The 23,538-nt window shown below is 42.6% G+C and overlaps 2 protein-coding genes across 4 annotated transcripts; one reads left to right on the forward strand and one right to left on the reverse strand.

Annotated features, from left to right (window-relative positions):
* Positions 1–4,109: 4,109 nt before the first annotated feature.
* si:ch211-63p21.2 (FH1/FH2 domain-containing protein 1) lies at positions 4,110–19,638 on the reverse strand. Of its 3 annotated transcripts, none has more exons than XM_034164709.1 (9): positions 19,501–19,638; positions 12,007–12,150; positions 10,240–10,424; positions 9,565–9,684; positions 9,308–9,469; positions 8,644–8,894; positions 7,673–7,895; positions 5,700–5,808; positions 4,110–4,299 (listed from the first exon to the last, which is right to left on the reverse strand). In XM_034164709.1, the coding sequence occupies exons 3-9, from the start codon at positions 10,372–10,374 to the stop codon at positions 4,271–4,273; spliced, it is 1,029 nt and encodes a 342-aa protein (XP_034020600.1). In that variant the 5' UTR covers positions 10,375–10,424; positions 12,007–12,150; positions 19,501–19,638; the 3' UTR covers positions 4,110–4,270. The 3 variants fall into 3 exon arrangements, with proteins under 3 accessions (XP_034020600.1, XP_034020602.1, XP_034020601.1); XM_034164711.1 differs by lacking the exon at positions 19,501–19,638 and adding an exon at positions 13,238–14,373 and having other exon boundaries at positions 12,007–12,147; XM_034164710.1 differs by lacking the exon at positions 19,501–19,638 and adding an exon at positions 13,238–14,373.
* Positions 17,236–21,233, forward strand: si:ch211-63p21.1. The gene is made up of 7 exons (XM_034164712.1): positions 17,236–17,415; positions 18,174–18,275; positions 18,454–18,555; positions 18,712–18,786; positions 19,376–19,446; positions 19,528–19,699; positions 20,817–21,233. Exons 2-7 carry the CDS (start codon positions 18,207–18,209, stop codon positions 21,021–21,023), a joined length of 696 nt encoding a protein of 231 aa, XP_034020603.1. The 5' UTR covers positions 17,236–17,415; positions 18,174–18,206; the 3' UTR covers positions 21,024–21,233.
* The last annotated feature ends 2,305 nt before the right edge of the window (positions 21,234–23,538 follow it).

Genomic DNA, 23,538 nt, shown 5'->3' on the forward strand with positions numbered 1-23,538 from the left:
ATAACAGTAGATCCCGGCCATTCTAAAATGGACCCAGCGGCAGAAGCGGTTCCATTTGCCGAAAGAGTTCAAGAACACTTGGAGAAAATATGGGAGCAATTACAGCATCTTGCAAACCAAATTAAACAAACAGATGCCCGCGTTATGGAGCTTGCAGCGCAAGCCGTTCTGCTTCCTGCTGCTCCAGCTGCGGCACCATCGATACCGGTGCAGATAACTCCGTCACCCAGAGATTCGGCTTCCGAACCAATTATTTGTCATCCAGAGCCTTATGCGGGAAACGCTGAAGCTTGTGCTCTGTTTTTGATGCAATGTTCTCTGGTTTTTGCTCAGCGACCGGCTTCCTTCTCTTCTGATGGTAGCCGTGTCTCATATGTGACAAATTTGCTCCGAGGTGACGCATTAGTTTGGGTCACTGCGTTGTGGAGTAATAACTCTCCATTGTTAGGATCCTTTAAGGATTTTTCTCGGGAGTTCCGATTGGTTTTTGACCATCCGGTGAAAACAAATACCGTTGCCCAACGGATGCTGAATCTCAGGCAGGGGAGGCGGAGTGCGGCGGATTATTCCGTGGATTTCCGATTTTTTTCTGCTCAGTCCGGTTGGAATACCGCAGCTTTAAGAGGAGTGTTTGTGGATGGTTTGAACGATTCATTAAAAGACGAGCTAGCAGTCCGTGACGAACCAAACGATTTAGATGAGCTAATATCTTTGGTTATTCGTCTAGATGATCGGATAAAGGAGCGTGGACGCGAGAGAGGGCGGACATCAGAGCGGGTCTTTTCATCTCGGGGCTTTCCCCGACACAGATCTGGGCTGCCTCTTCTTCGCCCCACTGAGACTCCTCCGATGGGACCTCTGGCTCCTCTTGCAGATGAGCCCATGCAGCTCGGAAGAGCTGAAGCCGCCATATTGCCCCGTCACATAAGCGTCAAGAAAGATAATGACGTATCTCCAGGTGTTCTGGGACAGGCACAATAATGGACACAAAAAAAAACATAGTTATGTGGGCTGTTTTTGTTTTGTTTTTTTGTGAGGGGTTATAAATTGTTTGGGTGTTTAGAGGCGGTTCTGGTGGAGTGAACGACTGGCGGTTCGGAGCTCGGCTGGACTCAGCCAATCGTTGGTTTTTATTAGTTGAACTTAGGTATTTTCTGTTTGGGATTGGGTCGTTTTGTTTTTTTATTTCCCTGCTTCCCTAACCCCAACCTCACTTGCCCTAAGACCGTTCGTCTTGTGGGTTGTGGGGTGGTGCAGGTTGGTCATGCTGAGTGTTTCTCAGAAGACCTCTGCACCTGGGGGGGGGGGGGGGGGGGGGGGTTGTCAGGGGCGTTTTTTTGGGTTTGGTTGGGGCCCGGTTCCACTCCAGCCTCGGTGGGCCTTTGACCGTTTGTCATTGGTGTTACCGGGGTGTGGTGCAGCGGGAACATACCTCAGTCGGAGGGGTGGGCCGATCTGTTGCCGTTCGCCATTTCGGTAGTTCCGCCCCTCCCAATAGGCTGGTGGTATGGTCGGGAAGGGGCACCGGACGTATTTCCGGTTTTCCGCTGCGCTTCAGGGTTGGGATAAGGTTAGTTTTTCCTGTTTCCTTCCCCGGCTTAGTAATTTTGTGCCGTTTGCCAAAATGGAGCTAACGACTGGCTCTGGGAGTGATCTGGGGTCTTTCGGGGTGCTGGGGGAGGTAACAGGGTTTTCCAGTTGTTTTATTTGCCCCCGGGGTGTTTTAATGAAGTCCGCCGGGGGTTGGATTTTTGTGTTTTTATGCTTCCTTCCAGGTTCCACCTCCAGGGTTGATGGGATGGTCCTCTGGGGGGGGGAATTGATTGTGGGGCCGACTCACCAAGTGTGGCCGGGTCTGGGGTTCCTGGGTTGTGGGGAGGGGGCCTCCTGTGGTTGATGGTACGGTCCTCTTGAGGGCGCTGCTTCTCCATGTAAACCTGGGGACCTCTGTGGGATTCCGGTTGTGGTTGTCTCTCCTAGAACTGGCGGTAAAGGTCTTCTGGGGGGGGTTGGGCTGCATATCGTTCTGGGGGGGGTTGGTTGTTATTTTTCTTTGTGACTTTGTGTTTGTATTGTGTTGTTGGGGCTGTGTTGGATTTTTGCATTTGGGAGTTTTTCTTTCCTTCCCGGGGTTGGATGGGACGGTCCCCTGGGGAGGTTTTGGGTGGGTTTTGTGTTTTTCTTATATGTTGGGTTGTATATGGGACTTTTTGGGGGTTTTGTTGATGCCAGCCGGCCTTCCAGCCACGGTGCCCTGTCCTGCTGTCTGCTGTGGACCTTGGGAGCGTTACGCCGTCTGCTTGCTGTCATGGACCCCGGAGGGAGGTGCTGTTCTCGGGCCTGGTCTGTTTGGTCGCCGGGAGGCTTCCCTTTGATGGGGGGGGGTACTGTTGTGTGTTGGGGGGTTTGGCTGGATGTTTTTGTGTTGTTTTCTTTTCTTTGCTTTCCAGGTGGTATGCAAGCTGGTTTTTGTCTGTGGAGAAGGTGCTGGCAGAAGAATCCTTCACCCTCATCAACATTATTGGCTGCACTTGTGGAGGATGTCCACGTGCAGGCCTAATGACTTGCAGCACCTGTGGAGGATGTCCACGTGCAGACTTAAGGACTTTCAGCTGAAGCAGATAATTAGATGGCGTTCTGCATTTAAGCCATGAGTGGTTCAAGCAGAATTGCCGGGAACTCGACTTTGTGACGTTCGTTTGTGAGACGCTGAGGACCGCGCCTGGGTTTGACACATCGTGCCTGTGAAGGAGGACGGGTGAGGGACACATGCTGTCAGCACACATCAGAGGTGATTGATTGTCTGAATAAGTGTTAATAGTAATTTGGTATTTTGTTATGCAGTTTATTTGAATATTGATGAGAACTGTGCAGCTCGCTTCTCACGGCCGTGGCGTGCGGACTGATGATCCTCCACCTGTTGTGAGAAGCTGCTCATTTACATAAAGCTTAAATTCAGACCTGAATGTGTTGCTGATAGTGTGTGCCTTTGAAGGATATTAGTTGTAGCTGTTGACTTACCTCACCTCTCTATCCTTCACAGAGTCAGTTTGTCGTGTCCACCTGGGGGGGGTGTTTGGCGGTGAAATTGAGTCCAGAAGCACCGGGCTTCGATCCCTTTGGGCGCTGGAGAGCGTGCCGTCCTTCACTCCACCAGACAAACCATATCTTATGTTGTACACAAGTATTGCACAGAAAGGGAAATAAATGTTTTGTTTTTGGAACCGCTTTCTGGTTATTTAGCGCTGGGTTCCGTCAGACGCAGGTCCGCTCCTCAACCCGCGTCGGCACATAACAACCTCTGAACTAATTTCTCCAGGTATTAGGTGTATTTTGATTGCTGATGTCACTTTGGCCATCTCATATGGATTAAACATGGAGGAAAGGTGTGTTAGTCTGGGATAAAGTGGTTAAATTTGGCTTTGATCTTGAATTTTGACCTTTAATGCTTTCTGAGCTTTAATCTTGATGTCGGCTTTTAATCCTTGCTCACTGAACTTTGGTCATGACTGCTGAACTTTAATCGTTCTGACTGAGCTTTTATCTTGAGTGTTGACTTTAATTCTGTTCACTATATTTTGATCTTGAAAGATGACCTTCAGTCCTATTGACTGATCTTTGATCTTGACTGCTGATGTAATCCTGCTCAGTGAACTTTGATCTTAATGGATGACTTTGTACATAATGTACTGATCACTGAGTGTTTATCTTGACTGCTGACCTTTAGTCCTGTTGACTGATCGTTGATCTTGACTGAAGACCTTTAATTCTTCTAATTTATCTTTGATCTTGACTGCTGACTTTAATCATGCTCACTGAGCTCTGACCCTAGCTGAGGCCTTGTACATAATTAAGGTATTCTACATATTCTGGACAATAAAATGAATGTGACACCCCTTTTTTTGGCCTGTGATGGAGAATGTGAAAGTTCTTCACAGACATACGTACATAAGTACATACATACATACATATGTGCATGTAAACATTTGTTAATACACACAGCTGCCTTTTATATATAAGACTGAGATCTGAGATATTCCTAAAATTATAATTTGATATTTTACACATTGTTGCATTTTCCTGTATTCGTTTTCACCATATTCACACAGAACATTTCATAAATGTTTATTTTGTGTTATGAAAATCACCATTTTAATACAACTATGCATTTAAGCTTAACATATAACTGTTCTGTAGCGGAACTCCTCACAGTAACTTTAGGGGGAAAAAGTACGCCAGTGACTAAATAGTATTTTGTATGTCAGCCAGGTCACCATGTCATTTTCCTTGGTAAATTACCTAAAAGGGGAAAAAAAAAACAACAGCACAGGATTAATTTTCCATGTGTGATCAACAATTAAAAATTAACAAACAGATTCACAAACAGATTTCATAATAAGATATAAACTACACAAAGAATACCTAGAAATTTCAAATATCTAAAATTGAAATTTTAAAAAACATTTTCCCTTTGTTCCTCAGGTTAGTTGTAAAATATTTTACATTGTTTCCCCCTGTTCAAAGCCTCTCTCAGTCAAAGATACGTATTTTGAAAATTGAGTCACTACAAAAATTAACCAATGGTGAACTGCCTGACTCCATTATGGGCTTCTGTCTGTCTACGTGTCCATGTGATTGATGTGTACGGGATATCTCAACAAAGACCGTGTGCATCAAGGTGAAATTTGATACACAAAGTTAATTCACAAAGACCTCGGACAAGTTCAATGTTGAGTTTATTTGGAGTGTAACTGTTGCCACCAGGGGGCTGAACCTCTGAAACATTGTATACATAATATCTGGACAAATACTATGCAAAAAAGTGAAACTTGGCACGTAATCTCACCTTACAAGGTCACCTCATAAGACCTCAGACAAGTTCAAATGTTTTCATTCTAATTGTGGCCAACAGGGGGCCAAATCTCAGAATCCTTACATATGCAATATTTTTGACAAAGACTGTTTCACACAAAGTCTCCTCACTAAAACCTTAGACAAGTTCAAAGGTGGGTGTGTTTCAACTTCAATTGCAGCCACCATGGGGCAAGACTGAAACATTGTGTACTACTCAATGTCAAGGTGGAATTTGCTACACATTGTCATCTTATTAAACCATGGGCAAATTTAATGTTGGGTGGGTTTCAATTGTAATTTGGACCATCAGGGAGCAGTGTCTTTGAAACTGTGTATATGTGAGAACTTGACAAAGTCTTCATAGACAGTGATCAAACTTTCTATTATAGATTATACCTTGCTGAGACCTTGCATATGTTTGAATTTTGGTTTGACTACATGAGTTAGAATAACCAATATTTAATTGGTCATGGAATTATTTAACACAAGAAAACATAATGTAAGTCATTTTCTGAGATACAAACTTTTTAAAAATTAATTAATTTTCTGAGCCCCCTTAGTGAAGTTAAGGGTGACGGAGGGCTGGAGTTGATCAACATGGTCAACAGGCGAAAGGCAGGACACACTTTGGACAGGCTGACAGTTTACAGCAGATTATAGTTTACAGTAAGCATGATTTTTAATGTATTCTGAGTCCAATGTCATATGAAAATGTACATTTTTTGTGTGATGTGGAATGTTTTTGCAACCATGTGTTTGACCCATGTGGAACCTTAATTGGGATGCTGAGACAGACACTACGTAAATCTGTGCTTTTCAGTCTCTGTCTGTCCGTCAGAATGTACCTTGTTTGTCAGCTATCCGCCGGCGGTTTCGAGGCAGAGTGTTGTCAAGCCTGGAGGTGGACTCAGGAGTTCTCAGCACCTCCTCCAGCTTATAGTGCTCTTCACTTTCCTGTACAAAAGGGATGTAAAATTCCCTGTTTTTGTAATTTTTCCAGAATGATGTCTCACTGTTAGAGGACCGTTAAAGTCAATATTTTCTTGACATCAATTAATTTCAATTTAATGCAACAAGGCTAGCAGATTAGTGAAAATCTACCCAAGAAGGAGAAAAAAAAATAGTCAAGTGAATAATTAGAGCAAAAATTTACACTGAGGTCATTTTTTTGTCAATTCTAATATGAATTATTGTCCAGACACAAGAACAGCTTGATTTTGAGCATCTCTGAGGCAAAATTATCAAAGGTTGCTATCATGTTAGCTTGCCATGTCGTGTAAGTCAGTGTTTAAAAATTCTGCCCAAATGAAATGGTTTTGTAGAGCACTGCAAGACTGGATACAGTAGGAAACTGCTTCAGAAGGAGAAAGGTCTTACTGTACGTACAACGGATTTTGTCCTCTGTATTTAACCCATCCTAATGACAGACACAATCCAACCACTAGGAGCGGTGGACAGCCACACAGAGACACAAACTTCACACAGAAAGGACCAGGTGGGAAGCGATCAAAGAATCTTCTTGCTGTGGGGCAACAGCGCTAACCACTAAGATACTGTGCCACCCACTTATCCACCACAGCCACCAAGCAACTGAGCTAGCACAGTCACGCAGTCACACCAGCTAGCTTGGCTTGTTAGTGTATAAATGGCTCTTGCTGAGTTTGTGTTGAAAAATGATGTGATCATCGACTAATGTTTAATTACTGATTTACTGAATATATTTAACCTTGAAGTTGTGACTTTTATGTATGATTAGTTTCACACTGGCAACATAAAAAGCTCTGCCGGTGTTGCTGACCGAACGGTCCCCCTAAAAATCTGTCCCCCCGATCAATCAATCAATCAAGTTTTATTTCTAAAGCGCTTTACAACAACCAAAGTTGATCAAAGTGCTGCACACAGTTAAAAATAACCATAAGATAAAACATGTACATTTAAAATATATTAAAGTTGTCGATTTCCAGGGAGTCACAGCTGTATGTGTCAAAGGCCAATTGAAACAAATGCATTTTCAGCCTGGCTTTGAACAGGGGCAGGGATGGGATGGAGCGTAACTCCAGAGGAAGAGAGTTCCAGAGTCTAGGACCTGTGACGGCAAAGGCACGATCGCCCCACTGTCTATACCTCGACCTTGGAACCACCAGCAGGTGTTGGTCTGAAGAGCGCAAGGCTCTGCTGGGCTGGTAAGGGGTCAAAATGTCACTGAGGTAAGTCGGTGCGAGGCCATGGATTGAACTAAAGTTGAACAACAAGAGTTTAAATTGTATTCGGAACTGAACTGGGAGCCAATGGAACCAGGAGCTGATGACGTGGTTCACAGATTATCACCTCGTTTCTGCTTCAAACTGCCTCCAGTCATCATCTATCTCAGCGACAGATATCTGAAGCTTTTGTACAACAATCATTTCCACATAAATTCAGCATTATTTCATCATAAAAAGCAGCAGAAGCGATCAGAGCTGCGCAGCTAAACGAGCTGCTAGCTGTTGTGTTCACTGCATGTCCGACATTTTAAAGCGTCACAGAATTTCATCGGGTTTCTGCTTAAAATGGCCTTGTTTCTGCTGAAAACTGACCTTGCCATCTCATGGTTAATAATCCCATTAATCCCATTAATTGCTTTGAATGAAGAGACTCCGTCTCAGACGTGCTGCTGTGGGTCGAAATGACGCATGCACAGATGCAAAAACCGGACCGATTTTTCGGGGCGGACCGTTCCAGCGTCACCATATGTCCATCTCCACCTATTTAACTCCTCGATCATCTGTGTAAAATTTGTGTTGCTAATTCTGAGCATATCTGACAGTTAAATTCGAACCTGCGTTGGAGTCTGCTGGTGTTTCCGTCGTCCGAAAGGAGTGTTTGTTCTGGAGTGCTCTTTGGTACTTCTTTGTTGTGTCTTCTCTCTCTGCAGGAGGATGGCCTGCCGCATGCTCCTGTACTCCAGAGAAAAGTTACTGATGGTCTTACAGAAGTCCTCTGCTTTGGTCGCTCTCACCATGGCTCGGGAATAGCCAAGGAACAACAGGAAAGAGTGATACCTGGACAAAAAAGGGTGTAAAACAGTCTTACAGGAGTTACAGCCAAACTTATCCCATAGATACTGAGGTGACAGATTAAAAATCAAGCAACAGTGGCATCTAGTGGCCATCAAGATCCTGCAAACATAGTTTGTTTCTGTAGGATTTTTCGTATGCTTCGGCTGCATTGCTTTTATGACACACTAACCAACTGAGGCCATTAAAATATTTCTGTTTAAAATATTTTATACAATATTTATATATTAAATAGCTACTATTTTTATAGTTTCTAGTTTTGGGTGCATTTTGGCAGTTTCTGAAAGGCTACTGAGATGGAAACCAGGAGCTGTATCTGGCAACACTGAAGTTGATGATCAGCTTGTTCTGTGCTTGTTTCTTTAAATGTAAAGGATGTGTGGCTTGCCACGCCCTCTTTCCATTTAAAGGAGAGGAATAGCTTTTCTCCCTGTGGAGACTGTGGGTGTGTCTGTCACAGCAAAAATTCCACATATAAAAAACAAGCCATTTCTGTCTTTTTTTTTTTTTTTAACTGGAAGGGAATTCCGAGAATTCCAACATACACAGCGTATTGTGTGATTGGAAATTCCAAGGATGTGTTACTATACAATGTCAACCGGCATTTAAAAAACAATTTTTTTCAAAATACTTTGATCACTTTGTATCTCCTAAAAAGCATTTGTTATTGGTTGAGAAGTCAAATAAGAGAACCCAGTGCTGGGTACAAAGTAAGTGATAGTCTGCAGCTGACCTGTTCATAACGCGGCGATGGACGGCTCTCAGGACCTTCAGCCTTTCCTCACACTCTTTCAGAAACTTGGGCAGCCGGAGTCGGAGTGAACCCTCTGCGCTCATCAGCACCTCCTCGTCGCCCGCTCCTCTCCTCTCTTCCTTCCCTCCTTTCTTCTTGTCAGATTTCTCCAGCAGCTTGAGTTGCTCCCATGATGCTTTGCACTGGGCCTCTAGCTGAGTGAGGTTGGACTGGACTAAAGCGTAATCGCACTGTAAATGCGACAAAGTGACGGTCAGTTTGTGGACTCCAGGCTGTAGCCTGCCTCTTTGTAATCACTTGTTTTATCATTTGCTTTTAAATTAGTGAAGATCACAAAATGTTAAAATTTATGATTTGAGTTTCTAATGCCTTATTACCTACATTTAGACACTTCAATTGTTTTTAAACCTTTCCAGAAGGAAAAATATGTAAAACTAAGTGAAACTGCAGCCATGCTGGACACCATCTTGGATTTTGAAAAGCCACAGGACAGATTTTCAAGGATTTTTAAAGTATTTTTCTGGACCTATTCTGAAAATTTCAGCTTGTTCCACAAAATTTCTACTGACTATGATAAAACGCTTGGACTAAAAGTCAAACTGCCTTGTTGAGAAAAGTCCTGTATGGGGTTGGAAACACGTACCTTCCCAGCTTTGGTAACAGCAGTGATGTCAGAGTGCAGGTCAGAGGATTGTGGGTAGAGCTGCAGCAGTAGGACACAGACGTGATGCAGCAAGGGCTTATGGGAATGCGTGTCCCTCACCTGCGACAGCGTGCCAAGGTATGTCAGCTCAAACCCGCGGGCCTTGGTATATACAAATGCATCATGAGTGCAGCAGAAATTCAAAAAGAGACTTAAACTCAGAGGATTATGTAGGATTCAGGCATTGTTGCATTCACCTTACAACCATTGAGAAAGTTGCCGATAGCGAGCACCGTAGCCAGAATCCATCTGAATGTCTGACTGGCGGCTAGTTGTTCCATAGCCAACTTCAGATGGAAAAGAGGCTCCGCGATTTCCTGAAAGAGCCAAGTGTGATGACTGATGTGTAGTTTTAGTCTTAATCCAGATGAAGTGATGTCTCTGTGTAGGTAAGGGGCCTCAAACCGGCGGCCCAGGGACCAGATAAGGCCCAAGCGGGAGTTATTTTTAAGTCATGGTAAATCTTATCATACATCCAGAATGCCAACTGTCATTCTGTACACGTGAAAGATGCATGACAGCCAATCAGAGGGCAGACAAAGAGATGTTTGAAGTGACTTTGATATAGAGAATCAGAATGTATAAAGAACAAGTTTGTTCAGTAGGAGTTAAACAAATATTTAAAAAAAAAAAGTGTGTCAAGGAGAAGTCGACCTTCACATTTCAACTTTGGAACGGTATCAGACCTGAAGTGGCCCCTCCAACAGGAAAGAACATCTGGATTTTTTTTTGTTCTATGTACTGTAGGTGGTGCCGCACTTGAATTTCATGCTAACTACAGTTTTTATTCAGTTTCATTCAAACAGCTCATGTAAAGGTATTTTTAGGAAAACTGAAAAACCTTTAACCCTGCAGATGTCGCATTAACTCACTCGCTCTAAAGTGTCATAGTCCAGAGCAAAGGTCCACAGCTGAAGCCTGGAGACCAGGTGAGGGATGTCACCCAATGTGAGGAGACACAGCTCAGCTGCAGCCAGAGGGGAGTGGGGGTTCTGGACCTTGGCCATCTTGGATGAGATGAAGTTCCTCTTCGGTTGGGGACCAGTGTTTGAAGTCGCTATTTTCCAGTGAATGAGGACATAAAGACAGATTAGATTAGATTAGAGGACACAAAGATTAGATTTTCTTAAACTTCTAATTACTTGTAATTGGGTACATGGTCTACAACAGCCACCGTTTCAAACTACATACTGTAGATCATACTTACTTATCGTAAAGTACAACAATAGGGTGTTGTTTTTGGACTTGTGTGTCCATCCATCTGTGTGTGTGTATGTGAATGAAGAAACAAAGATTTCTGATTTGAAACCAACTTGATGGAATAACTGATGGTCAGCCACACCAAAGACAAAGTGATGTGATTCTTCTTTTGGATCGTAATGTCAAGGTCAGAGACCATGGTCAGAATTTGGGACCCAATGCATTTTTAGAAGAAGCTTCGAGGCCCATTGGCACTGGTGCTTTTCCCTGGATTCTGCAGTGGGAAGCTGATAAGAGCCTACAGCTCCCACTGGATGGGACTCCAGTCCATCACAGGTTACTTCCCCAGCCACAGCCAGCACCCATTTACATCTGGATGAACTGGGACAATGCAGATGAAGTGTCTAGTCTCGGGAAACAGACTGATAGCATGACTGGGAATCAAACCCGGGTCTTCATATTTGGATATTTACAATGGCTACCCCGAGGAACTGCAGATTCAACTATGTTTACTTTTAAACACTAACAGCTAAGCTAGAAGGTGAGATGCTCGATTTACTGGTCAGTTTACACTCTTATCCTCAACTATAGCTTTGGGTAATGACCAAAAGAACAAGGTGGCAGGTGCAAGTGGTGGAAATGAGATTAATTTGTCAGGTGTCTGGGCTTACAGGGTGAGAAGCTCAGATATCTTGGATGGACACGGAGTACAACCAAAACAAGTCAGGTGAGGTGGTATAGGGATCTCTATGGAGGTCTTCCAGCTATGATAATGCAGATGCTGTATTATAAGAAATAGGACTACAAATACATATTTGTGTCATTAATACCAACACAACATTCCAAATGCTTTGTTATAATCATGGAACAACCAGTGGGCTTGGTGTCACTATGTGTGGGAAGTCGATCAGTCACTCAGTCGTGCAACAGTTCACCTGTGAGGAAGAGTACTTCAGTTGTACTGACCTGAGTGTTATTAAATTAGGTGTATGCACTACGCATAGTGACCCAAGAAGCCTTTTGATTTGGTGTCAGAAGGTCAAAAGCACTGATCTGTACTTTGTAAAAGCCTTTTGCAGAAAAGTGTCACTTGTCAATGGTAAGATTATCATCGTTTGCCTATGTCAGAAAAATAACAAAGACAATAATAATAAGAAAAATAATAATCGCCCTAACTTGCGGCGGAGGAAGAGGAAGACAGATGTCTTGCTCCCGCAGTAATAAAGACTTCAAATTGAAGCAAGACATCTGTCTTCCTCTTCCTCCACCGCAAGTCAGGGTGGTGATTATTTTTCTTATGATTAACTTTATTATTTTTCTGACAGCCTACATGGTTTTGTGCAGACGACACACTTTTTTATTACAGAAACGATAAAAAATACCCATTCAGCAAACGCAACACCTGAAGGTTAATGATATATGCTGAAGCTCTCGTGTACCTGGACATCCTCTCTGTCCAGCACGCTTGTGTCCATACTGTAGATAGCAGGGGGGAGGAGGCGAGGAGCCGGCAGGCTGGTCAGGGCGATGGTTATAATGTTACTCCGCTTCATCCCCAACACCGACAGCAACGGCTGCTTCTGCTAAGATACAAAAACATGCATTGGATACTAAAGAATACCTCCATCCATCCATCCATTTTCTTCCGCTTTATCCGGAGTCGGGTCGCGGGGGCAGCAGCTCAAGCAAAGTTTGATCCAAGTAGATCAGTGGTGAAAGAGTTGGACTGCCACCCAAAAAAACTGGGGTTCACTTTCTGCTGAAGCTACCCGTCTGTGTCCTTAGATGACATTTCACTTACATTGTCCCAGTCTACCTAGTTGTAAACATGTACCGGCCTCAGTGAGAGAAGTAACCCGTGATGGACTAGCGTCCAGTCCAGGGGGAGTTGTAGACGCTCATATGCTTGACTCTTAGGTATCCAAGGATAAGCGCCAGCATCAGTGGGACTCAGGGCCTATATAGGACTTCCTCCTGTGTTCCACAAATAATCAGAACACTGTTTGAGATAATGTCATTAGTCTAGCTAGCTGACTATGTAAGCCATTAATACTCTGGGGAAGCTTGCAAACTAGCTGGTTTCCTAAATAATACACTCAAAGGAATTTATTCAACTGAATAAATCCAAGAGCCTGCAATTGATAAGAAGTGAAATAGTGTACTGTATCCATTATCTCTTTGGCTTCTACCACAGACTGAATGTTTAGGAAGGAGTTTCCCATGAACAAAAATGGTGATCCAAGCATCCCATGGGAATTTCAAAATAAAGGCATGATGATATGGATCAATGTTATGAGTTCGCATTGATCAGCCTTTTTAAAATGCTAGAATTCATGGCCATTTTTGGGGGTCTGATACCTTTGCACAGGGCCACCCCTGGCAGGTCATTAAGTACCTGCTCCAGGTAGGTACTTTGAATGGTCCTGATAAATGATTGGGTGGGTCTCGACAGCGAAGGGTCATTAATTACTTGTGTGTGAGAAAACAAGTGCCAAACCAGACTGGAGAAACAAGAGCAAAAGCAGAATAACCGAAACAGGAACAGTTGAGACAACAGATGGAGCAACAAGAAGGAATATATCGTAACTCTTTGGGTAGAATTTATTTCAAAATATGTTGAAACGAACTCCGACAGTAATTGGTCTAAATGCCAGTTTCAGTGGACCTTACCCTTCGCCAACAAACTGTACTAAAGGTACCACTCTTGCTCTTCGAATCAAAGAGGTATTTCAGTTGGTTTGTATCCACATGGACTGGCTCAAGTGCTGCCCAGATAGTCTGATTCCCGAAGCGAGTCATTCTGGGAAGAGGAGGCAAACTATGCAGTTCCCTCCAGTGGAGCTTTAAGGTTAGACATTTAGTAGATTTCTCCTTAGGGGAGGCAGAGGGTAAGGGTGGTGCCATGGGAGGAAGAGGAGGAGGGACCGGAGGAGCTTGAGGACAAGTTGATGTATCATTGATGGAATTGGTTCCCTTTTCTGAGTTACTCTCTACTTCCAGATCTTCCTCGTCACGGAGGTCTGAGAAGTCCAAAGTGTTGAGACAGAGACACGTTGCAGGTTTTGGGAACAAAACGCTGGACTGGTCAAAATCCCAGCTTGGCAGATTGTCCTTGTTAAGGTCCAGATCCTTCATTGGTATTTCAGAATGATGAAAATGTCCAGCTGTTATTCCATAGCATTAAGCTAACAGGTCAGATGATTTTTCAGTGTTGACAAATGGCTCCAAATAAGCAGCAGATGAACAGTATGGTTCTTCGCCTTCTTACATTCCCTTCCTAACCAATGGTCTCGCAGTGCGGCCAACAGCTCTCTGAATCCGACGTTCTCTGGATGCTCAGCCTCGCTCTTTAACCACAGAAACACATAACTCACACAACCAAATCACAATCCTTCAAAAACATCCGCGTTCTCACAGCGAACACAAAATCCACTTAGGTTTTATCCATCAAGCCTGAAGTCATGAGCTGTGCTTAATGTTTTGATTCAAAAGTCTGTTCTCTTGCATGTGCTCCAGCAGCAGCAACCTAAACGGAAAATCTTCTGTTTGAAAGATGATGAAAAAAAAAGTCAAATGATGGGTTTCAGCAGTGATTTCTTGAGCTCCGTTGCATTTTCTGGCAGTGACAGCGAGTGAGAGTGCGAGCGAGACTGGCCCATCATGGTTGATACATCAGTTTTGGTTTATTTGAGTTGCACCCTTTTCCTTAATTCCCTTATCAAGCCAACATCTTCTGTTTGAATTACTACTTGTGTATACACATGCCACTTTATCTGCCTCCAAAGATCTGTTGCCTCCCTCATCCTTCAGCCTTCCCTTCTCCACTGTGAGAGCATAAAATGACCACAGTCACCACATTTTATGGATAACGCATAAGAACATTATCCTGAAGAGCGAGTAACGCCACAAAGACCACAGAAACTAAAACTATATGATTTACAGGTATAGTTACTCTTGGACATTGGATAGAAAACTGTTGCTGAATCTTTGCATTAATTTGCTGCAGACTGACACAGATGGCCTCAAGAAAGCAACATGTAGTTGCTCAAGGAATTTGGATATTCTGTGTCAGGCTTAGCAAACTTTGAGACATGAAGCTGCACTGACACCCGTGGTGGGCGTAGACACATGTCAACATGGAGTTATATAATTAAATTACAAAATAAATATAATGCCAATCCATTACAGCTACTGAGGAATAACATGTAATAGGTCCTTATTTTGAATTTCCATCACCACATCCTGTCTGCTAAGCAACCTCTGGCGCAGTCTTGGCAATTTAGCAACTTTGTCAATAGATTTAGAAATTTTTAGACCTTTCCTGGTGATTAAAAATCTTACCTGGCAACTAACAACAAATCTGATGAGTTCTGTTGCACATAAATCCATAAAAATGGGATTGTTTGGTATGTTGTTGCTTGATGGGAGAGTACAGATGGGGACACTGGGAGATGTGTGTCTGCATTTGACAGTGCAATCTTAATTCAAGTTACAAATTACTTTTAATAAAGGTTTGATTTTTTAGTACCAAACTGCCAGCTTTAAATGGATATTTTTAAGATTTTTCAGGTTTATTGCTCAGTTTAAGCATTTGTGAGAAAATAATTTTAAAAAGTAATTAGCAATCTGTAACCTATTACAATTCAAAAGTAACTTTCCCAACACAAACACAAGTTTTTAAAATGGTTACCTTTTAAGGCTAAACACACTCCCAAAAAATTATGGGGTTTTTTATATTTGTGTCCTACTGAAGTGCAAACTGTTCCCAAAACAAACTAATGCACAGAAAGAGTAATTTAAGACTGGAATAAGCTAGCTCATACAATGGCGTGCCAAATCAGCTAGCTTGACTAAAAAAACAAAACAAAAAAAAACAGACTTTTAGAGCTTGTTGAAAAGAAAAAAAAAAACATTACTGAACAAATAAATTATGCCAATATGTGGATATCAAGTAATATTAAGCTGTTACCCAGTTTGTTGTGTTTTAGCAATAAATTTAACATTTGCGTTTAGCTCCACAGTGACAACCCAAAGCTGTGGCAGATCCTGCAAGAAAGTCCCTAAATGTTGGGAACAAATTAAGATAAATAGACAAAACTCCATCTCATCTTAAAGAACTTGTAGAGTTTATGCACTTTGCCCACTGAATGACTTGGAGGAAGAGTGCATGCAGTTGTGTTCACGGTCGTTTGCACGGTCCACATGCAGCTTTAATGAGGATCCCTCCCTCGGCCATTAGCTCGCCCCTAATTACACTTTATCTCGTACAGTAGCCCTGCTGTCTGAGGCTCATATGGGACATTTAGTCCAAAAGTAAACTCCAATTTGAAACATTGGGCTCTTTTTAACGTTCATGTCTCTGCTGAATATTTCAACACAAAAATATCAACATGTTTGTATTTGCACAGATGTGTGAGAGCAACCCAGTAAAAAACAGGCGATCACACACTTACACACCTGTGACGCAAGGATTTAAATCTACTGGACATAATATTCAAAACATGTATACGTGTGTTACAAATGTTGACCATTATGTGGCTGCAGGAGTTTTGAAACTTGGCCAACAGTATGTTCTGTGTGTGTGTGTGTGTGTGTGTGTGTATAAAAACTAAAGTCCAGTTGTGTTTCGCCAATGGATTTGTATTATTATTTTTGTGTATTATTGTGTGTGTGTTTTGATGAAATGTGGTGAGATGCAGGGGTGGATCCAGATCATTTTGGTGGGGGTGGGGGGGTGGGGGGGGGTGTCTGATTCATTGCAACTGGGTAATCAGCTGAGTGGATTCCACTCCTTCATGGAATGACAGCGTAATATTGTCACTCATCTGAAAAACAAACAAAAATAATAATAATTTTTGTACTAGCATTAAGCAACTATTTCCATTGTGAATACTCACATTAAAAAGTCAGATTTGCAAAGTAAAATCTTCATTTTTATTGTAAACCCATGTATTTCATAATCTTCAGTGAGTTTTTGACCAACTGGCCAGGAATCTGCAAAAACATTTTTATCTATAATAGCTTCATGCAGATCATAGAAGTTTATCCAACTTATATGGACAGACGATACCGTGGAAAAAAAATTATTTCATACCGTTGAACATAGTGACATATGTGCAGCTTTTTTCAGTGGAAGATAGTAAGAAATTGCAGCAAACATTAGGTTATCAAACTTAAAACTTTTTTTCATTATTTTTCTTTTTTCTTTGTGTTTTGTTTGTTTTGTTCTTTGCATCCTCCCCCCCCCCCCCCCCCCCCCCCCCCCCCCCCCCAAATCCGGATCCACCCCTGGAGAAACGGCAATTTTGTAAAACTCCATAATTTTATGTTTTATTAAAGAAAGTAGTACATTAATAAAGAACCACACTCTTTGATAGATTATGAAAAAGTGATTATCTTGGAGGTTTACAGTTCACGATGTGATTCCATAAACATAACAAAGAGGAGTTAATAATCAACTCCACCTTATTTTCATTTATATAACTGTGTTATTAATTAATGCTGTACAATTACCAGAGTGCACTGTCAACAGAATGAATTGGTTTGTTAGAGTCCTTAAAAAAAAAGCTTGCCTATAATAAACGAACCTGGCAACTCTTTCGTGTCTTATTTTGAAAGGCGCGCTCCCGCCCTGTTCTGGCATCGCTCGCTGGCACCGTGCGCGCGCGCCCGCCGTACTGTAGCAGCCTGTCGTCGCCGCTGCTGACGTCACGCGGAGGATTTGCCACAATGTCAAACATCCAGAGTCAGCGCGAGCTCACGGCTTTACCGCGCCACGATGACAAGCGCCGCCGCGTGCGCGAACGTTAACGGTTCGGTGCCGAAGTCCCGCTCAGGATGCGTTTGAGGTAAGGCTACAAACTCCGCACACAACTGACACTGTAAGTGAAATCTGCATCTTTTCCGCTCATGTCCTGAATTCGCCGCAAAACAGTCAACGTTTCTGAAATGTTACGTGAGAAAAGTTGCCAGGCTTCGACGCCGTGGCGTGTGATTACGTAACGGAAGTGCGGCCAGATGTTACAGAGGTGCGATGACAAATCACGACGCATCATCTGGATTTAGACAAAAATAAATAAATAAATACTCACTGTAAAAACACCAAATTATTACAAATGGATCTTGAATATTAAAAAAAATGTTTAATGTGGACATTAGGAACAAACGCCATCAATCAATCATTCGTTTTTTTTTTTTTTTTTTTACTAACATAAATCAATAAATACTCATGTAAAAACACCAAATTATCACAAATGGATCTTGAATATTAAAAAAGATGTTTTATGTGGACATTAGGAACAAACGCCATCAATCAATCATTCGTTTTTTTTTTTTATTTACTAAAATAAATAAATATTTCACAGCATCACAATTTTTTAACCTCCATTATTGTTTTAAATTAGTGATGACAGATAGTTACTCATCGGTACAGTGATTTAACAATATGTAAATACCAATTGTATTGATCATTTTTACAGTCTGAACTTCAACACCAGTTAGTAATCAATAATAAAAACTACACTAAAAATAACGACGTGCATTCTCACATCGCTAACAACATTAACAACAACAAAAAAGAAATAATTTGTGTTCTGTGCACGTGCAGGTCTATGTGAGAGTGTGAGTAAGGTCAGAGGTCATGCTGCGGAGGGAATCTGACCCCCACGACCTCTTTTCCTCTGTAGAAACGTCTGACAATGACTGTGAGGTGAGAACATGATGTCATAATGGATTAAAAACACATCAAAGCCAAAGAAGGTTAGATGTATGACACTGTTTTAAATGTCGTCTGTTCAGTTCTGTTGTTCGTGCTTCACTCCGCGTGAAGTGCTGCTAGCTCACAGCTAACGCCGCTTCACCTTTGCTGACCCTCTCCCGTCTCTCAGATGGGGGCGAGTTATGAAGATCTGGAGGTGACGTGTCTGTGTGAGGCCAGTCCATGTACACTTTATTCAGAAGCACACACTCCTACACCGGTAGGTGCTCAGGTAGCCTCCGAAACCACACGCACTCCAAACCTACAACCGTAACTGTGCTCCAAATGCCTGCTTTTAAATCTCTGATCAGCTCGTTCTGTTTTCCACTCTGTCAGTCTATCAGATGGCATATAACAGAAGTTCACTTTGGTTTTTCTCTGCACTCAGGACATCCTGCTTTGTGAACACTGTGGAAAAAACAAAATAATGCTCACCAGGTACTCTGAGGGATATGGCACAGAGGTAATGTGATTTTATGTTTTAACCTGACATTTTTGTTTTGCTAATGTAATATAGCATTGACGTGTCTGCCATCTGCTGGCTGGGTGGTTGGTGGCCGCTGTGTTCGGTGATGGATTAGGAGCAGGTGGTGATCGGCTGAGATAATAAAGTGATGTTTCTCTGGCTCTTGCTAATAAGTGCGGCGTGTTAATTCATGCACTGCGGCCACTGTGCAGCCGTTTGTGCTGCAGAGCGTCTGAATTAATGACATGCAGAGTGTGTGACATCACATGAGGTAAAAACTGAGATGTTCAGAAAAGTGTGGCTGCATGTCGAAGGTGTTTTGGTGATTCACGCCAAAGAACAATGGTGCTAATACAAAGTGACGCATGAGCGCGCTCGCACTCAAATGTCATCACTGAGTGTTGGAGCCTCTGATTAACAAACAGTGAATCACTGTGGGATTTTTTTTTTTTTTTTGAGTGTTTCACTCCTGGTTTATTTTCGGATAAGTCTTGGTTACCAGTTGCTCAGAGAAGAAGAAATTAATGAATGTACTAGAGGTTTTAGTAAGAGGAATGTTTGTGTGTGTGTGTGTGTGACTTGACAGGAGGAGTGTCTGCTGTCCGATCCCCAGGGCGAGAGCGACGCAGACGCTGATATAGAGGATACAGACAGCAGGTAAAACGCCTTTGAACATCACCTTTAACGCACCACGACTTGGAGTTCTCTTACCTTCTGTCTGCAAACAAACTGCTTCAGACTCCAGGAGCCGGGGTCCCTCCAGCGAATCAGCTCGCGGAGACGCAAGCGGCCGCGGGTGGCACGACAGGACACCACAGAGAGTGAAGATGATGGTGGGCGGAGTCACCGAACCCATCGCTGGAACCTCAGGCTCAGTCCTGACAGGACGCACAGCAGAACCATACTGGAGGTAGAGAACATTAAACTCCAAAGTGAGCGCTCACACTGGGGTTTGGCAACAAAAATTTGATAATAAATGCGGAAAATTCTGAATATGATTAATTAAAAACAAAACAGTCCATCATCTGGTATATCTCCAAATTAAAATGGCATATAATCAGGACAAGCTGATTAAAATTTGGGTAACTTTGATGCAGCAGATCGCTAAAAAAATAAATAAATAAACTTTTTCTTACTTAATGTACCATATTAAAGGGCATACTTCATTCCAGTCAGCACTATCTTTTAAAAAATGATGTACCAGATTATAAATCATTACTTCCAACTCTTTAACTTGTGCAAAACCTGATAAAAGTAAAACGAGACAGAGTGCGTTTGAACAGTGCACAAGGGATTGACAGCCACTTTGATCCATAATCATGATGTAATGTCAGGCACTGACTGTTACCCGACTGAAAGTCATACCACCTGTGTCCACCAATGGAAAGAATAGAATCCATGGTTAGATCCATGTTTTGAAGACCACTCTCACACTGTGCAGGGCTTCACTTCTGCAGTCTGTCCCACAGGCACTCAAAAATAAAAACTTAAAACCTCCCACTTTCCTCCTCAAAATATTATCTTTGGAAAGTCAAGTTTTCCTTGACCAAACTATGCCAAAATCGTACCACCTCTAGCTATCTATCCAAGTAACATTCCCACCAACTTTCAAGGAAATCTGTCCAGCCAGTTTTGAGTTATCTGTCCACACACACGAGTGAAAACAGAAACCTGTTATCGCTGAATTGTTAGCAGGGAAATTTTCTTTCATTTTTAATTTAGTAAAAATCTGGGCTAAGTGCATTCTTAAACACCACTTGTTTTACTTCCTGATTCCAAAAAGAGGCTCTGGAGCACTCAGGTGACTGGTCAGGTGATAATACAGTTTATGTTGAGGGATGAATGTCGACACCTGCTGGACAATTGAGGAATTACAGCTTCATAACTCAAACTTTCTGTTTGGGTATCTAAACATTTTTTATAGCTTTGGAAATATTAACACTTTTGTTATTTGATACATCTTTAAAAAATGGATTTGTTTTTGTTTTTTTCAGTATAATGACCTCGTGTCTCACTTTTTGTCCCAGGAGAGCATATCACAAGTCCGGCCTCTGGTTATCTGTCAGCCGACCGCGGAAAAGCTGAAAACTCCACCTGACGTGTCCCAAGACTCCACGTGGCTGGTTTCACTGTGGCCGTCGCCCTCGTCTTCGTCTCTCCTCCTCCTTCTGTCTGTCTGTCTGTCCCTCTCTCTCGTCCTTGTGATTTTCCTCGTACCATGGGCTAGAACCTGACCCAGCTTTTCTCTTCCGTCATTCCAAAAATTCTGAGTAGATCCATGGAGTCGTAGAAAGAGTTGTGAAAATGTGTTAGAATTCAAAATAGTATTTTCTCATTTCTGGACAAAAAAAAAAACTTAAAAAAAAAAGGAAAAAAAAAAATGTTTCAGAACAGGCCTAAAATGTTTGGAAAATCCAGTGCATTTGTATTTTAAGAACCCTGAACCACCCTGAATTTTTTGAGTCATGAATACTTGCAGTAATATGGGCTAGCGCAGTTAAAAATGAATAAAATATCAGCTCCTCCTCCTTTTGTGGATCTACTCCAATATTCTTGACGTCTACTCCAACATCAGGCCGAAGCCTCTCCTGCAGTCTGGTGAAAATTAGTTCATTAGTTTTATAGTAACTGCTCACAAACCAGCAAAGAGATAAATGTCATTCTGTACATAACATTATGAAAAATAAATTCAACACTTGTGTTTCCTTCATGCAATATTCAAGCTTCTGGTTAATAATAATAATAATGAGAGACGTTTTGTCTCTCTCTGTGACATAACGAGCCCATGGCAGAGATAAGTGATGAAGGACGTGTCCATATGTTGGTATGACGCTCGGTCAGAAGATGCTGCTGAACTATGCAAGCCCTCTGTTCATCCAGCAGCATCTTAAAAGCTTTTAAAGGACGTCCACTGCGTCCTCGGCCCTGTCCTCACCCTTTATTCCAGCCCCTTGCTCTCTGGGGGATAATATACTTTAAAATAGAGCGCGGCGGCCCAGTTTGAAAAGCAATAGCAGGAGGGATTAATGGCAGCACATCTCCCATTTGAACAAAGTGGTTAAAAGTTTGGATTTTAAGTGATGTTAGAGACGAACGTTTTCTGTCCTGGTTGCAGTTTGTCTTCACGTTTAGTGAAGTTATACGACCTCAGATACACTGAAATCCAAACGGTCTGAAAGCAGTTTTTAGCAGTTACAGATTGACGTGTTGTACAGCTGAGATGTTACGTTATTAGTGAAGAAGAAGTGAAATTGACAATCAGTCATGTTTCTTATTTCCAGCTGGAAAAAGCCATTTCTCTGTATGTTCAATGTTAACGTAGAACAAAGTGTTCTCAGTTTTTTTTCCAATCCTGTTGCTGTTGCTTGCATCTTCGTGGAGGATTGATAATTGTTGTGTACAAGATGAACTGACTGACCTTTTCTTTCGCTCTTCCAGCCTGCTGAACTGCATGTCTTAAATTGTATTCCCATGTGTACTTTATAATCACCCGTGTGTTTCATCCGGCCGAAGCTGTTCAATAAAACTAGATTGTATTTTGATGATAAATTCTTTGTACATTAATTTTTAAATCATCTGGTGGAAGAGTGTGAAGCGTCCGGGATGAAAATCAGCACCTCCAAATCCGAGCCCATGGTTCTCGACCGGAAAAAGGTGCTTTGCCCTCTTCAGGTCGGTGGAGTGTCCTTGCCTCAAGTGGAGGAGTTTAAGTATCTCGCGGTCTTGTTCACGAGTGAGGGACGGATGGAGCGTGAGCTCGATAGACGGATCGGTGCAGCATCTGCAGTGATGCGGTCGCTGTATCGGACCATCGTGGTAAAGAAAGAGCTGAGTAGGGGGGCAAAGCTCTCGATTTACCGATCGATCTACGTTCCGATCCTCATCTACGGTCATGAGATTTGGCTCATGACCGAAAAAACGAGATCGCGAGTACAAGCGGCCAAGATGAGTTTCCTCCGCAGGGTGGCTGGACGCTCCCTTAGAGATAGGGTGAGGAGCTCGGAGTTGAGCCGCTGCTCCTCCACATTGAAAGGACTCAGTTGAGGTGGCTCGGGCATCTTTTCCGGATGCCCCTGGACGCCTCGCTGGAGAGGTGTTCCGGGCACGTCCCATTGGGAGGAGGCCCCGGGGAAGACCCAGGACATGCTGGAGGGACTACATCTCTCGGCTGGCTTGGGAACGCCTTGGGGTTCCCCCGGAGGAGCTGGGGGAGGTGTGTGTGTGGATTGGGAGGTCTGGGGGACTTTGCTTGAGCTGCTGCCCCCGCGACCTGACTCCGGATAAAGCGGAAGAAAATGGATGGATGGATGGATCTGGTGGAAGACGAGTTGTAGACAATTTTGTGAAGTCCAGTTACTAAAAGTCCTTTCCCGTTGCTTTGTGTTTGTTATTCACTTGATGAGTCGCTAGAGTCATAATAGCAAGAAACTACATTAATTTTGATTGTTTTAATTGCATTTTTTTCAAAAAAATTGTTCAACAGCAGTAAAACATTATTAAAAAAAAGAGAAAATTTTCAAAATTCTCATGTCCACTGCTCAATATTCCCACCACCCTGCTTGTCGAGGGCAAGTATGGTCTCAAATTATGACTGACCAGCTGGAATTAATAATAATAATAATAAAAGGCCTGGTTCTGGTGGAATCTGGCTCTTTCATATTCCTTTATGAAAACTGCAGACTGGACTGGCAAAAACAACAAAAAACTTCATTTCTATCTTTGTTGTGAATTTGATTGTCAGAGAGGTTT

The sequence above is a fragment of the Thalassophryne amazonica genome, chromosome 23 (genome assembly GCF_902500255.1).
Source record: "Thalassophryne amazonica chromosome 23, fThaAma1.1, whole genome shotgun sequence".
Classification (NCBI taxonomy): Eukaryota; Metazoa; Chordata; class Actinopteri; order Batrachoidiformes; family Batrachoididae; genus Thalassophryne; species Thalassophryne amazonica.

What these genes read in the sequence shown, in the direction of transcription:
- si:ch211-63p21.1 (XM_034164712.1), top strand. Translation starts at nt 18,207, where the DNA reads ATGCTGCGGAGGGAATCTGACCCCCACGACCTCTTTTCCTCTGTAGAA. An exon ending in ATAGAGGATACAGACAGCAG is followed by an intron (nt 19,447 to 19,527) that starts GTAAAACGCCTT and finishes AAACTGCTTCAG; the next exon opens with ACTCCAGGAGCCGGGGTCCC. An exon ending in ACAGCAGAACCATACTGGAG is followed by an intron (nt 19,700 to 20,816) that starts GTAGAGAACATT and finishes TTTTTGTCCCAG; the next exon opens with GAGAGCATATCACAAGTCCG.
- si:ch211-63p21.2 (XM_034164709.1), bottom strand. Translation starts at nt 10,374, where the DNA reads ATGGCCAAGGTCCAGAACCCCCACTCCCCTCTGGCTGCAGCTGAGCTG. An exon ending in ACTATGACACTTTAGAGCGA is followed by an intron (nt 9,685 to 10,239) that starts GTGAGTTAATGC and finishes TGGCTCTTTCAG; the next exon opens with GAAATCGCGGAGCCTCTTTT. An exon ending in ACCAGCAGACTCCAACGCAG is followed by an intron (nt 5,809 to 7,672) that starts GTTCGAATTTAA and finishes CCTTTTGTACAG; the next exon opens with GAAAGTGAAGAGCACTATAA.